The 16,085-nt window shown below is 39.8% G+C and overlaps 1 protein-coding gene across 2 annotated transcripts in view; it reads left to right on the forward strand.

Annotated features, from left to right (window-relative positions):
- The window catches only part of COL19A1 (collagen type XIX alpha 1 chain), a 445,397-nt gene that overhangs the window by 205,173 nt on the left and 224,139 nt on the right, over positions 1 to 16,085 (forward strand). For both annotated transcript variants that reach the window (XM_027550856.1, XM_027550857.1), the window contains 2 exons: positions 9,870 to 9,923; positions 12,120 to 12,155. In XM_027550856.1, coding sequence (XP_027406657.1) covers positions 9,870 to 9,923; positions 12,120 to 12,155 — 90 coding nt within the window. The remainder of the gene's footprint in view (positions 1 to 9,869; positions 9,924 to 12,119; positions 12,156 to 16,085) is intronic.

Here is a 16,085-nt window from a genome sequence, read left to right on the forward strand (position 1 = left end):
TCCATCCAGCTGGAGCCGGGCATGGACAGTGCTCTGTGTGTGGAGGTTTGCCCTCCCTCCTCTGAAGGGGGGCATGTGGATCATGCTGTGTTCACATGAAGATTCCTTTTGCAGTGTGTTCTACAAAATGGACAGAACTGAAGCTTTTGCCTGTGGCTCTGTTCTTTCTATCATGTTCTTTATGAGAACAAAGACCATTTCTTGGAATTGCTCAGTTCAGTTCAGTCACTCAGTCTTATCCGACTCTTTGTGACCCCATGAATCGCAGCACACCAGGCCTCCCTGTCCATCACCAGCTCCCGGAGTTCACTCAGACTCACGTCCATCGAGTCAGTGATGCCATCCAGACATCTCATCCTCTGTCATCCCCTTCTCCTGCTGTTAGTACTTAGTAAATGTTTGGAGTGAAAAAGGAGTAGTTGTTTGCTAAATTTTCATACTAAAAATTAAGATATTATTATAATAGCCTAAAATACAAGTGATTAGAACCTAAACCAGGGAAACAGATGGAAGAGAGGGCACAGTGATATTGCAGAGGTTGAATATATGCAATTTGGTGCTTGGCTGCAGCAAAAAATAGCCCAAGGTTTCGACCATTCATTACGGAAGGATGTTATCTTCTCATAAACATAGGAGTGTTGAGAGAGATTAACTCCACTTGCAAAAGGTAACCAAGCTACATGTATGGCGGCTCCCTGGAATACAGGAGCAAAACAAAGATTTCTAGACGTTTGTTAAGATAGCATTAGAGTAGAAACAGAGAAAGAATTTATCCAAACACTCAAAACTGAGAGGAGGTTTGAGCGAATGGAGCCTGAAATATATTCATGTTAACTTAAGAGATTTGGAAATTTTTTCTATGGGATCTGAAAGTAAAGTGATTTGACTTTTCAGAATTAATCAGTTGTACACACATATTTGCATGCTTTCTACTTGCTCAGATCTAAAACTGTCTTGCTGAGAGAGCTCCCAGCCTCATGGGCAGTGTGACCTTTCCTCTTTGACAATGATCTGGGAAGAGTCCTTCACATACCCCGACCCACAGTGCGTTATTCCTTCAGCACTATCACTGCCTCTTATAGGTCATTAGGTACATTATAAAGCACAACAAAGCATATTTGCTCACTTGGTTACTTAATTAACACATAGTTGATATCATTTCTTTTCCTTAATTTTGCAAAAGGTATTCAGGAGTCATGACTAAGGATGAATAAGAAAAAGTAATGACAGTTCTCTTTTTCCCTTCTATTACAAAAGCACTCTGCTGTTGTTCAATTACTCAGACATGTCCAGCTCTTTGCGATCCCATGGCAAAGAGATCCCATGGCAAAGCACCAGGCTTCCTGTCCTTCACTATCTCCCAGAGTTTGCTTAAACTCATGTCCACGGAGTTGGTGATGCCATCCAACCATCTCATTCTCTGTAATCCCCTTCTCTTCCTGCCCTCAATCTTTCCCAGCATCAGGGTCTTTTCCAATGTATTGGCCCTTTGCATTAAGTGGCCAAAATATTGAAGCTTCAGCTTCAATACCAGTCTTTCCAATGAATACTCAGGGTTGATTTCCTTTAGGATTGACTGGTTTAATCTCTTTGATATCCAAGAGACACTCAAGAGCCTTTTCCAACTCCACAGTTCAAAAGAACCAATTATTCAGTGCTCAGCTTTATAGTCCAACTCTCACATCCATACATGACTACTGGAAAAAGCATAGCTTTGACTATACAGACCTTTGTCAGCAAAGTGGTATCTCTGATATTTAATGTACTATCTAGCTGTGCCATAGCTTTTCTTCCAAGGAGCAAGTGTCCTTTAATTCCATAGCTGCAGTCACCATCCACAGTGATTTTGGAGCCAAAGAAAATAAATTCTGTCACTGTTTCCACTATTTGCCCATCTATTTGCCATGAAGTGGTGGAACTGGTTGCCATGTTTTTAGTTTTTTGAATGTTGAGTAGGGGTAAAGAATCATATGCTGTTATTTATTCCATTGGTGGTGGTGGTGGTTTTAAATATTGTGCCATACTTCAAAAACTGGTTTCATGAGGAATTTGAAATTCAATCCCTACCTCAATTTTATGGCTACAAAGTGCAGGAGGTAAGAGTATCCCTATTTTTAGAGTAAAGAAATAGAGCTTAGGAAAGTAAGAAATTTTCTTTTAGAAAATGGTAAAGTGAGTCTTTACCCCTGTTTGACCGAAAAGTCTATTTCCCCACTAAGTCACACCACATTTCTCATTGTCTATTTTTCAATGCTAAAATAAACTGACTCCACAAACCAAAATCACTCAGCATTTATGACAGTTCACTCTGCCTTTCAATAAGTGTAGGTACACATTCTTAGGGAATGAAAGGCAGTATAAGAGCTATCTCAGTCTGTACTGAAGTCAAGCCATGATGGAGATCATAATTTCAGGAATATCCTGTTGGAACACAGACTGAATAACCTCAATACGTCAGCTCACTGCAGCTACTTAATACCTCAGAGAAAATTAAAAGAATTTAACATTCCCGTGAAATGAATTCAGAGCCTTTTTATGGTCTTTATTCTTATATATTAAGCATATATTGATGTAAATGTACCTTTTGGTAATAATTTCTTCTGTGCCAGCTTTCCCACATAGTGGACAAGCTCACTTTGGAAAATGTAAACCTCCTTTAAAGGGAAGCATGCAGCAGTTCAGCTTTCTTAATGGGACACTCTTGCATGTTGGTCAAGATGGTACTCTGCCTCATGGGACTGTCTTGCAAAAGCAGAATGTATAGAATCCTTCATGCTCAGCAGTAACAACTCTTAGGCATTAGGGCAAAAAAATTGCTTTGATATCTTTCTCAGTGCATTCTTGACTGTGTGTGTGTGAGAGAGAGAGAGAAAAATTTGATTGATCCTCATGGTACTGGGATATTGGGCTCATATTTACCTTATAGTTTAAATAATGCATATCAAACATATTGAAATTGTCAAAATTTTGAGTTGCTAGAATTTAGCCTTCAAAATATAAGACCTTGACTTTTCACACATTCTAGTTTATAATTAAATGATTTGACTGTGACCTACCATGAGATATGTTCAACATTGGCATCTGAGAACGCACTTGAGGGAGCATCTCATAAAGTTAATGTGATCCTTGAAACCAACAATCTGGGCTCGAATTCCAGCTCTGCCACTGCCCACCTGGTGTACTAATTAGCACATTCTTCATTCTCTATGTGCCTATTTCTTCATTTGCACAATGGAATAATAATATTAAGAGCACTTAACTCAGTCTTTTTTTTTAGGATTAAAGGGGTCATCAAACATAAAGCATTTAAGCCAGAGTCTTGCATACAGAAGAGCTATATAAACATTTGCTATTATTAGAAACTGGGTTAGAAAACACATTTTATCTAATAGATATAGAGATAGATAGATCTTTTCATTTATTTTTTGTGGAGTTATATAATCTTGGAAAAGTGAATTTCATTCATTCAGTTTAGTCTCTTCCTCTGCAACTTTATTATTGTCTTTCAAACAACTCTTATCAGAATTATAGCATCTGATGTTTCTAAAATTGTCACGTTAATCTCCTTACACCAATGCAATCTGTGTACTGAATACAAAAATGTTGGAATCACAAAGCTGCAATATTGGCTGCCGACAGCTGGTGCCATTGCTAGGGAAAAAGCAGCAGTCAATAGAGGATGAGGAAAATGATGAATAGATGGGTAAATGTTTTTAACAAACACCATTACTTTGTATCAAATGATCTTTAAAGATGCTACATACTGTTAGTAAGCAGCTCTTGCAGTGAAAATTAATTCATAGTCTACCTGCTTTTATAACTCTAGCTGTGATACTGTCCTTCAGCTTTCATTGTGCATTTAAAATTTTTATTGAAATATGGTTGATTTACAATGCTGTCTCAGTTTTAGGTATCCAGTAAAGTGATTCAGATATATATTATTTTTTAGATTCATTTCCACTATAGGTTATCACAAGATACTGAGTGGAGTTCCCCGTGCTATACAGTAGGCCCTTGTTGGTTATCTATTTCATATATTTTAATCCCAAACTTTTAATTCATCCCTCTACCCCTTCTCCTTTAGTAACCATGTTTGTTTTCTATGTCTGTGAGTCTCTGAATCTGTCTCTGTTTTGTAAGTAAGTTCATCTTGCATTTGGATAAGAGTACCTGCCTCTCATAACATATGGAGCCCACTACTGTGCTTTTGAGTATCTTTATTTACAAACATTTTATAGGTAACAGTGGTAATAGATGCCTGTCTTATTCATTATTAAATGTGGACTCTGTTTCATTCGATTCTGTATGCTTTATGGTGAGCGCTATGTCTTTTTTTCTCCAATACTGAATAGCCATTGATAGCAACTCTAGTGTCACATGAGGAGAAAAATTACACTTGAGGAAAGCATGACTGATCTGTTCTTAGAGCCTGTCATGATGCCATGACCTTAACAACACGCTGCATGGGCTCCATGGACATACCTCAGTGGCCAACGACAAAAGTAGAGGCTTGATGAGGGCTGCTGCTGCTGCTGCTGAGTCACTGCAGTCGTGTCCGACTCTGCGACCCCATAGATGGCAGCCCACCAGGCTCCCCCATCCCTGGGATTCTCCAGGCAAGAACACTGGAGTGGGTTGCCATTTCCTTCTATGTGAGTTAAAGGACAGTTGTTACATGTCCATCAAACTGACTACAAAACTGGACAGAACAATTAAGTATCCCTTGGGATTCAGCTTGAAAAGCACAAGCAACATTTATCAAGTACCTTAGATGTGCCAAGTATTTTTAAACAAATGAGTGTCAGAACAACTTTTCAAGACAGATATTATCTTTTATTGAAGAATAGTTGATTCACAATGTTCTGTTAATTACTGCTGTACAAAGTGATTCAGTTATATGCATACATACATTCTTTTATATATATATTCTTTTCCCTTATGGTTTATCATAGAAATATAGTTCTCTGTATATATAGTAAAACCTTGTTTTTTATCCATTCTCTATATAAAAAGCTTATATCTGCTAACCCCCCCTCTTCCAGCCGCCTCTCCATTGGCCACCACCAGTCTGTCCTCTATGTCTGTGATTCTGTTTCATGGGTAGGTTTATTTGTGTCATGTTTTAGGTTTCACATATCAGTGACATCATACGGTAGTGGGCTTTCTGTTTTGGACTTAACTACACTCAGTGTGACAATCTCTATGTCCATCCATATTGCTGCACATGGCCTTATTTCATTCTTTTTTATGACTGAGAAGTCTTCTACTATATATATGTACCACATCTTATCCATTCATCTGTCGATGGACATTTAGATTGTTTCCATAAAGACAACTATTACTTATACCTATTTTATGGGGCTTCCGTGGTGGCTCAGACGGTAAACCGTCTCCCTGCAGCGCAGGAGACCCGGGTTTTATAGGGAAACTTAAATAACTTACTTGAGAAAAATGCATGAATCCTTTATTGACTCTTCGGAACTCCACATGTCTGAAGTCATGAGCATCTCCAGGAGAGTTAGGCATCTCCAGGACCTGCCCCCTTCACGCGGGCTGGCACATGTATCGTAGCCCTCAGTGTTTATGTCTCCTGTGGCTGGTTGCTTTATTACCACACCTTGTCCCTGACCATAGACAGCATATTCAAAAGCAGAGACATTACTTTGCCAACAAAGGTCCGTCTAGTCAAGGCTATGGTTTTTCCAGTGGTCATGTATGGATGTGAGAGTTGGACTATAAAGAAAGCTGAGCACCGAAGAATTGATGCTTTTGAACTGTGGTGTTGGAGAAGACTCTTGAGAGTCCCTTGGACTGCAAGGAGATCCAACCAGTCCATTCTGAAGGAGATCAGTCCTGAATATTGATTGGAAGGACTGATGTTGAAGCTGAAACTCCAATACTTTGGCCACCTGATGCAAAGAACTGACTCATTGGAAAAGACCCTGATGCTGGGAGGGATTGAGGGCAGGAGGAGAAGGGGACAACAGAGGATGAGATGGTTGGGCGGCATCACTGACTCAATGGACATGGGTTTGGGTGGACTCCGGGAGTTGATGATGGATGGGGAGGCCTGACGTACTGTGGTTCATGGGGTCGTAACTGAACTGTCCCTGACCATAGACGATTGAACCAGAGATAGTTCAAGTACTTCTTGATGCATCGGCAAGTAAGTCCCTTCTCCAGAAGTTGCAATTACAGTTGGTCTGTCAGGTAGGAATGTTGAAAATTTTTAATGTATTAGTTTATACTTCAAATAGTATTTTTGTAACGTGTAACATATATGATTATGAATTGTAGAATGTACTCAGAAATCAACATAATGCCATGCCCACTCCAGAGTTAATCATTTTCCTGAATGTTGTGTTTCATATTCCTTCCCATTATTAAAAATAATTTCTTCCTACTCATCTGTTCATGGTAATACAGGGTTCTGTCTTGCATGTGTATAGATGTTCCATAATATTTGTTGCAGAAATGAATATTCACTGTCTTTCTCAGCTATTTCTTTCTTCATGTTCCCCCCCCTCCACCCCGATGATGTTCTACCAGCAGGAAAAGACCCCTCTTTAGTACACTTCTCAGCTTAGTAAATAGCCCAGACTCCTAGCCAGTCCTGAAGCCAAGTACAAACCAGCCTTAGTCCCTCCTTTCCCAGGGCCCACCTCCAGCATTTCTGCAACTCCATTCCCACTTCTGGCCATCTTGTTCTCTTGCCTGCAAAGCTGTGAGAGCCCCTTTCTGCTTTTGCTCTTGCTGCCTGCAGTCTATTTTCATGTTGTAGCCAAAACTCTCTTTTTTGGGAAACACTATCAAACCCTAAATGGCTTCCCCTTGCTCCTAGATCAAAACCCTGCCTTCTCTCCACAGCCTACAGTTCTCTATGTGCCATGACCCCTGACTAACCTTGAGTTCACGTCCCACTCCTCGCCTCCTCACTTGCTCATGACACTCCTTCCATCCGGGGGCTGTTGTGCTTGCTGGTCCCTTACCCCTCCCCCAACACTGTTTCCCAGGATCGGTGCAAGGCTGGATCCTATACAACAACAAACACTCCCTCCACACAGAGCCCATTTCCAGCTGCTACCCTCACTGCCCTGCACTCAGCACATTCAGCCTGTGGACCTGGTCACTGCCAGTCACCCTCCTCGACACCACGAATTCCGCTGCAGCAGGAAATCTGACTTTGCTAAGGGAAAAATTATTCTGACACTTGCTAAAATGGTGAAAAAATAGTGAAAGTGTTAGTCGCTCACTTGTATCTGACTCTTTACAACCCCATGGACTGTAGCCCGCCAGGCTCCTCTGTCCATGGAATTCCCTAAGCAAGAATATTGGAGTAGGTTGCCATTTCCTTTTGCAGGGGATCTTCCCAACCCAAGGATCGAACCTGGGTCTCCTGCATTGCAGGTAGATTGTTTACTCTCGGAGCCACCAGAGAAGCCCTAAAATGGTAAAGAAGAGTTTTTAGTCAAGGTTATCACAGTACGAGTATTACAATAGGGAAGAGAGATTGGCCTCAATTCTGAATACAGCAAGGATGAGTGGGGATTTATAGCCAAGGAATAGAGAGAGGTGGTCATTGAGTGGAATATTGCCAAGAACAGACATCAAGGCTGGGGGATTTTCTTTAAACTAAGTTAACGAGATTCTTGCTAAAACTGGGCCAGACAGGCCATTGATGGACAGAGGCCAGGGTTGAGGCCTAGTCAAGGAGAGGACTCAGAGGAACCCGACTCAGATTTGCTTAATGAGAGTCTTTTTGAACTTCTTGTTCTTTTTTATGTCTCTAAATAACACTATCTAATTTAAATAAAATATATAGTATATAATATTATGTGTATACAATAGATTTTAAATATAATTTCAAGACAAATATAAATATGCTATACTTTCTCATAGCCACATTTTAGAAAGTAAAAAGAAGCAGGTGAAAAGAATTTTAATAATAGATCTTATTTAATCTCATATGCACATTATCTTTTCAATACACAAAAGTGAAAGTGAAATCACTCAGTCGTGTCTGACTCTTTGCGACCGCATGGGCTGTAGCCTACCAGGCTACTCCGTCCACGGGATTCTCCGGGCAAGAGTACTGGAGTGGATTGCCAATTCCTTCTCTAGGGGATCTTCCTGACCCAGGGATCGAACCGAGGTCTCTTTCCTTGCAGGCAGACGCTTTACCCTCTGAGCCACCAGGGAAGCCTTTTCAATACATAACCAACATCAAAATTACTAATGAGCTACTGTACATTCATTTCTTGGTACCAAATGCTGAAAACCCAATGGTATTTTACACTCATGGCATATCTCCCTTCAGACCAGTCACATTTCAAGGATGAAAAGCTACATGTGGCCCTGGGCTACATATTGGGTGGTGGAGAGCTGATGATTGTAGTGGTGACTATACAAAGGGTATCCAATAAATGTCCACTGAATAAATGGATGACTGAACTTAGAATAAACTTGATTCACAGAAATGGCCATTTTCTTTCTGCAAGTGTTCAGAATATGTTGGTGCCAAGTTTTACTCGAGGCATGTATAAACAGAGTATGTGTTGCTTGATATGGGGAGGAATGGATATTTCAAATAATAAGAGAATATCACATTTCAATTATAATTTAATTCTTCACTCATCTTTGTTTTATAAATACCCAGAGGTAATAAAGGAAGAAAGCATAGCTATGAATTTTATCCATGAAGGAGTTTATGCAACCACAAAGGTGTTTTGATTTTTTCTTTTTTAACCAATTAGGTATTTTCATCTATTAAATTTTTTTCTTAACGTATAAGATTGCAGTTTTCACAAGATAACAAATTTTAATAAGATTATTTTAAATATCTGGTTTTCTTTTGTTCCTTTAAATTCATCATCAGCTTCTGTATTGGGTAGCTACAAGTGATAGCATTTGGCATTGTTTATTCACTGTAAAATGTCAGAGCAGTAAGAGCTGGATTCCTCAACTGGGAACAGTAAGATGCCTGGATTTACTGTGCATTGTGTGGCTTCAGAATATTTTTTCTGTTATTGTTCTTCCCTCATCCAGTGTGTTAAGAAAAAGAATTTTCCTATTTACCACATAGGACATGTCTGTCTTTTCTTCCTGTTTACACTGAAAACATTCAGCTGTAGCACTGATCTCCAGTGAAATCTATTGTGGTGTTCCTGACAGCTGTCAAATTCTGAATCAGATCAACCATATACCCACTAAAACACCCAACAGTCCAGAAGACTCATGAATATGTTTATCAGATATGCTATGTCTTATATAGTGTTACTGCTGTCTTTATAAATCCAGGTTAAAAAAAGAAATAAGAATTAGAGAAATAAACCAGGCTTTAAAACAGGAGAGAGACTGCATTTTAGCTCCAACTTTATGAGGGATGGGAAAACAATATATTCTTCATCCTTTTTCCCCTCCAATTAGATTTCTCCATAGAGACAAAAAAAAAAAATTTTTTTTTTTTATTTAAACCTTGAATTTTAGGGGCAAGCTTTAAAAAAGCCAAATCAATGCTAAATCAGAGGTATTTACAAGATCGACAAATTTAAGCCAAAGTGGATACGTAAAAGCTCATATAGATCTTTAGATGATGCTCTCCCAGATGGTGAATTAATGTAATTTTAGCAGGAAGCAAAGTTGCGCTAATATGCAGTACTGCGGCCTCGCACTGACTTAATGTATCTGTACCCACCACAGCACAGATGTTGTATATCATTTTACTGCCAGTTTTTCTATACCACACACTGAAGAATGGGATATGGGAGTACAGCAAATTATGATTTTAAATTTTGACTAGTGACTTGTTAGAAATTGAAGCTTTCTGTGAACTATGTATAGAAATCACATCAGGTGTGTTCTTTGTACAGGGTGTGAAAGGCGACTCGGGTCCTCGTGGTCCACCTGGCCCAAAAGGAGACAAGGTACAGTATTTACCCAGTCTTTTCTCAAGAAAACCCTGAGAACCTATGCAGTGACTTTTCACTGATCTGTTTAACAGACAAAATGTAATTTTGTTAAAATTAACCAAAGGCTATTATGTTTAAAAAAAAAAAAACTGAACAAGAAAAGCCTTTTGGTTCATTCAATTAGTTTGAAGAGACTAAATGCACAATTGCTAGTCAACAGTAATTTGTGATTATAAGGTTTCCCTTTTCTCTCCCTCGCTCAGCACCATTAGGTGTTCATTCCATCACACATTCGCAGCTAGGTGCTGCGCTGGGGACTTTGCCAGTAGCGCTGAGATGCTACCGTGGTGAAGCAGGTGGTCTTTGTGGGGAAAGAGGGTAATTGTGCATCTCAGTCTTAATCTGAATGCCCCTCTTCCTGCCACAAGTTCTCATGTCATTTTATAGTGGCCTATCAGCAGGGACCTTGAAAAGAAAAGTACGAGATAGTAAAAGCAAGAGTTGTTTTGAGAAGGTCATTGGGTGATCCTAGTTTGATGACAGTATATATAATACATATGGGCATTTTGCACTGTATTTTGTTCTTCATTCTCAACATATTTAGAAATCTATATCTGTCTCCAGTATTTACCTTTGCAATAAAGTTGGCTGTAAATTGCTCCCTAATGACTGACTTAAACTTCATCAATGTTCTTTAACAACTATTGGTTATTTTTATTCAGTTGTTCCCAATATAATGATTACACAAGGCTAAGTCTTCACTTTTCAGGTGATTTTGTTAAATGAGAAAAGAGAATGTTGTAGAGATCCTCCCACATGAGAATACAGTATCCAGTGCCCCCTGCCATACAGTGTTGGTTCCATAATGTCCACTTGAAGAGGGGTTATGGCAGCGATACTTGATTTTTTTTTCTTTATGCAATAACTTTATTTAATTCACCATCAGCACTCTGGGGTTCAATATATTTATCTACAAAATGAGGGGATTTGATGAGATGGAGGGTCTCTAATTGTCAATTTTAACATTTTAAGACTTACCTTTTAAAAATGTATTCACTTTTTATTGAAAAAGTGAAAATGTTAGTTGCTACCCCATGGACTGTAGCCCATGAGACTCCTCTGTCCATGGGATTCTCCAGGCAAGAATACTTAAGTGGGTTGCCATTGCCTTCTTCAGGGGATCTTCCCAACCCAGAGATTGAACCAGGGTTTCCTGCATTGCAGGCGGATCCTTTACCTTCTGAGCCACCAGGAAAGCCCCCCCTTTTTTTTTATTGAAGTATAGTTTAATTTGCAATATTTTATTAGTTTCATATATACTAATCAGCATGGTGATTCAAAAATTTTATAGCTTATATTCCATTTAAATCTATTATAAGATATTGGCTATCTTCCCTGTGTTGTACAATATATCCCTGTAGCTTATTTACTTTGTGCATAGTGGTTTGCACCTCTTAATTCCCTACCCCTGTCTTGCCTTTCTCTGTGATGCTTGATCTTAATGACCAAGAGTTCCCATGAAATAAACACATACGGTGACACAATAAAGCATGTAGGTGACATATTTATAAATTGAAAAATAATAAACATTTAGATTAACCATATTCTTTAGATTTTGAATAGTTTTTCAATATATCTACCTGGTAATTTGTATTCATGTAATGGTCAGCAAAGCAACGTTAGTATTTAAAATTTCATGACTATAGGCAAAGCCTCTTACAAGTGTTTGCAAGTGCAAGGCCAGTTCCGCAAAGCTTTAAAAGAGGCAATGGGGCTGCTGGAGGTGTGAAATGGGGAGACCCACTTATTATTTTTGCTGACCCACTTATTATTACTGTGCTAACTTTGTCAGAAATATAATCTGTCATTGTGACATTTCCCAGCTGCTCCATTGGCAAGTAACCATATTTGAAGAGATACTCTTTCTAATTTTGGATTAGTAGACAGAACAATAGAAATTAGATTATTTTAGCTTTTCAAAACAAGTTCTGCTGCTGCAGAAAGCATGGGATGCACAAGGTGATTTTTATATCATGATAGCTAAAAGCATGTAATAAATTTTTCATTGTGAAGACACTTTCATCAAGATAAAATTCTAGTTCTCTTTCCATCCAGATTTATCTAGATATTGCTTTGATCCATTCTTAAAATTTGTAAATATGTGGGCAAGAAGGGACTATTGGTAATTGCAGCTTTTCTTTCATCCTTTAGGGAGATATGGGACCGCCGGGACCACCAACCCTAACTGTAAGTATTTTTGAAGTCAAAATTCATAACTGAAATATGTTACCCTGTTTACTGCTCACAGTACATCATGACTATACCAGAATTTAAGCCATTGGATATTTTGAGAACTGAAAGTGACTTCAAAGTAGATCTAAGCAAACCTCCAGATTTTAAAGATGGAGCTTCTACCCACAGCAGTGAAGGGCTTAACCTGAGGTCATGCAGGTAGTCACTGGAAAAGTCTGGAAGCAGTACTTAACCTAAGCAATTTATCCACCCTCCATATGGTTCATAATTTTTCCCCTTCAGGGTTTGATTATACATTCTTAACATGACATTTAAAGTTAATGGAAGCAGAGACAGTTCTTCTTATTCTAAAAACTATAAAAGAATAAACTATAATCACCCAATGTGTAAAAATAGCTACCTGTTTAAACTGATTGTTACATTCTCCAAAACCCATTCAAGCCCATTGCTTTTTCCTATGTGAGTTGCTTCTAAGATTTGAAAATGATAAAATAGAGATATTTCAGCGACAGATTTATGAGAAAAGTTTATAATGTCCACATAATGGCATTGCTCTCAATTAAATGGTTCATCATTTATTAAACATTTAGTCATAAATACGTAATGCTTTCATATTTGGATACGATTTGCTGTTATAGATTTTCCTCATAGGCCATTAAAGTTTCTCATTTAAGTTAAAGATTTGGTCTGAGAATGACACTAAGCTTAATGGAAAAGAAGAAAGATGTTTAACTAAGATCATGTGTAGCCTGAGGCCTCTCAAATTTTATGTTGATATTAGTTAATGACATAAATTAAGAATTTAAATCATCAGTTTCCTGAGACCTATGCTGATCATAGGAGACCAAGTTTAAAGAAATCTTCTAGCATCTGGATGAGGATCCTCCCATTTGGGCAGCACAGGACTTGCAAAGGCTATGTGGCTTTGATAACATTTATATTTATCTTTGTACTTGAAAATATCATTCTGAACACTATATTAATACTGTCTTATACAAATAATCTTTGCAGTGCTCACTTAGAATGCAAATATTTCTTCATAAATGGAAAATCTAAGGAAACAAACAAATGACTTTCTTAGGAATAGCCAAATTCAATTTAGTGTGGAATTCTGTGCTTGAAGCTTTGATTTTCAAGATAGGAATAAAAACTATTTGAAAGGAAGTTTTAACTGCATACTATTCAATTTTTTATAATTTGTGGAGTTTATTTCTTAAATTATTTGGCAGTGATTTACTTCCCTTTCACTTTTTACTTTCATGCATGGGAGAAGGAAATGGCATCCCACTCCAGTGTTCTTGCCTGGAGAATCCCAGGGACAGGGGAGCCTGGTGGGCTTCCATCTATGGGGTCGCACAGAGTCGGACATGACTGAAGCGACTTAGCAGCAGCAGCAGCAGCAGCAGCAGCATTTTATTTAAATCACGTTTATTTTTCTTCAACTAAGTTATGTGCTCAATCATTCCATGTAGTTATCTGATTACACAGTCATTTGCAACTTGTGTTTGAAGACTAAAATGCAATCTGTCTGTATCATTTCGCCTGATAAGCAAAATTGGCCCCTCAGCCAGAATATTATATTGGACTATGTCAATGTCAAGTGACAACTGACATCTTTCTGCCAAGTAACACCCTTTAGATGTCTCTCTGCACTATTCAATGGCCAGACACTAAAGGAGTACAAGCTGATTTTCATACTTATCTAAAGATATGAGAGAGACTCCAAAGTGGGAGGTTAAGAGAGTGAATTAGAAGGATGTGGAGCTTACCATCTTCCAAAACACATCAAAAAGACATCTACATGTGGTCAAATTGTCATTGAAAACTAGCAGAAGACCTCTTACACAGCCAAAGCTGCAAGAAAGATCCCCACATAACTGGTAGGATAACAAAAAGACATTGGAACAGGACCAGTGCCCCTGGGAAGGAGCTGTGAAAGAAGAAAAGTCCATACAGATGACCCCTCCCCCTGGGAAAACCCTTCATTGGCTGGGAGGTCCATTTGGCCAGATAGAGGATCTGGAGGGGCGTGGACTCTGCCCATGAGGAGTCTGCATGTGCTGGCTGGTTAGCTGTCGGGACAGAGAGAGACTGGCTCTGATGGCTGCCACCTCAATGCACTTTCCAACCTTATATGTCCTTCAGGTGGAGCTGCTAGTACATTGAGTGGACAGCTGCTGAAACTTGGGCTTCTGTGGATGGACCCTGGGAATGGACTCAGTCTAGATGTGCAGAAGCAGCCCAGAGGGCAGGAGTGTAGTCCAGGCCTCACCTCCAGGCCAGGCTTACATTAGGTCAGGGACAAGCACAACAGAGAAAGGGATGTGACTTGAACTGCTCCTGAGCAGAACCGTGGATGCCTGCATAAATGGTGCATAGGTTCACAGCGACCACGTGGGTCTCTATTGCTTCGGCACTCACCTCCTTGGGACGGAGCACAAACTTAAGGGCCTTCTCAAATGCAACCTTCAGGGCTTCTACTGCAACAACTTGGGAGCAGAGCCTGTTGTTGGCACACACACGGCAGGGTGTGGATTTACCATTAGAAAGCCCACTGTTAGTCTGCTCGTGGCAGGGCACAGCTCCACTGGCAGGCTTTGTGAGTACACACACCATGGGGAAGAGGCTGATATCTGAGCCCATAATCAGTGCTGTCAAAGCAGTGACATGTGGGATCAGGGGGTCCTGCAGCAGCAGACTTTGTTGGCATGCACATCAGGTGAGAGACATAATCCACAGAATCACATGTCTCCAGTGGACGGGCCCTAGGGAGAAGCTTGCAATGGTTCCTTTCTCAGCAGAAGTGCTCCAGTTCCACCCAGCTCATACAAAGCCTGAAGCTAGAATCTAGGGGGACAGGCCCTGGGAAAGCCCTACCACAGAGGCAGCTCAGGTCTCAGGTGGCAGCTCAACCACTTCAATTTCTGCAGCCACAATGCCCTGACCCACAGGGCCAGCCTTACACTAGGTCAGGGACAAACACAACAGAGAAAGGAATGCAGCATGGGCTGCTTCTAAGCAGAACCTTGGATGCCTGCGAGGTGGTGCATACATTGCTGTGACCACATGAGCTTCTCTCGCTTCAGCACTCATCTCCTTGCTACAGAGCACAAACTCAAGAGCAGCAGAGCCTTCTCACACACAAACTTCAGGGCTTCTGCTACACCAACTGGGAAGTAGACCCAATCCCCAACAAGGCTGTGACAGTCACAGAGAGAAGAGGAGGCGCTGCCCAACATCCAGAGCAGGATCTCAACACAAAAGCAGTCATAACCTCTATCAAGGGGATAATGGCCAGCACACTCTGGGTGAAGATGTGACAGGCATCCCTAACAGAGACAGCTCTCAAGACAAAGATATTAGACTCACATAGTCTATATAGGGATGCTCCCACATAAAAACAGCCCTCAAGACCACAGTAGTAACTATTTCTCCTAAATTTGTAGAGTCACAGAAGTGTAAGTAAAATGAAGAAGCAAAGGAACTACTCTCAACAAACAGAACAAGCAAAATCCCCTAAAAATAATCAATGAAACAGACCTCTTCAGTATACTAGATCCTGAGTTGAAAAAAGTAATAAAAATGTTAAAGGAATCAAGAAAGATTTTCAATAAAAATGCAGGTCACTGTAACGAGGAACTGGAAACTATAAAGAGGAAACAATCAAAATTAGACAACTCAATTGCTGAGAGAAAAACAGAACTGAAAGCAGACTAAATAATGCAGAAGAACAAATAAGTGATCTGGAAGATAGAATAATAGAAATAACACCATCAGAACAACAGATAGAAAGGGGGCTAGTGCACTGGGACGACCCAGAGGGATGGTATGGGGAGGGAGGAGGGAGGAGGGTTCAGGATGGGGAACACATGTATACCTGTGGTGGATTCATTTTGATATTTGGCAAAACTAATACAATTTTGT

Source organism: Bos indicus x Bos taurus, chromosome 9 (assembly GCF_003369695.1).
Source record: "Bos indicus x Bos taurus breed Angus x Brahman F1 hybrid chromosome 9, Bos_hybrid_MaternalHap_v2.0, whole genome shotgun sequence".
NCBI classification, from domain to species: domain Eukaryota; kingdom Metazoa; phylum Chordata; class Mammalia; order Artiodactyla; family Bovidae; genus Bos; species Bos indicus x Bos taurus.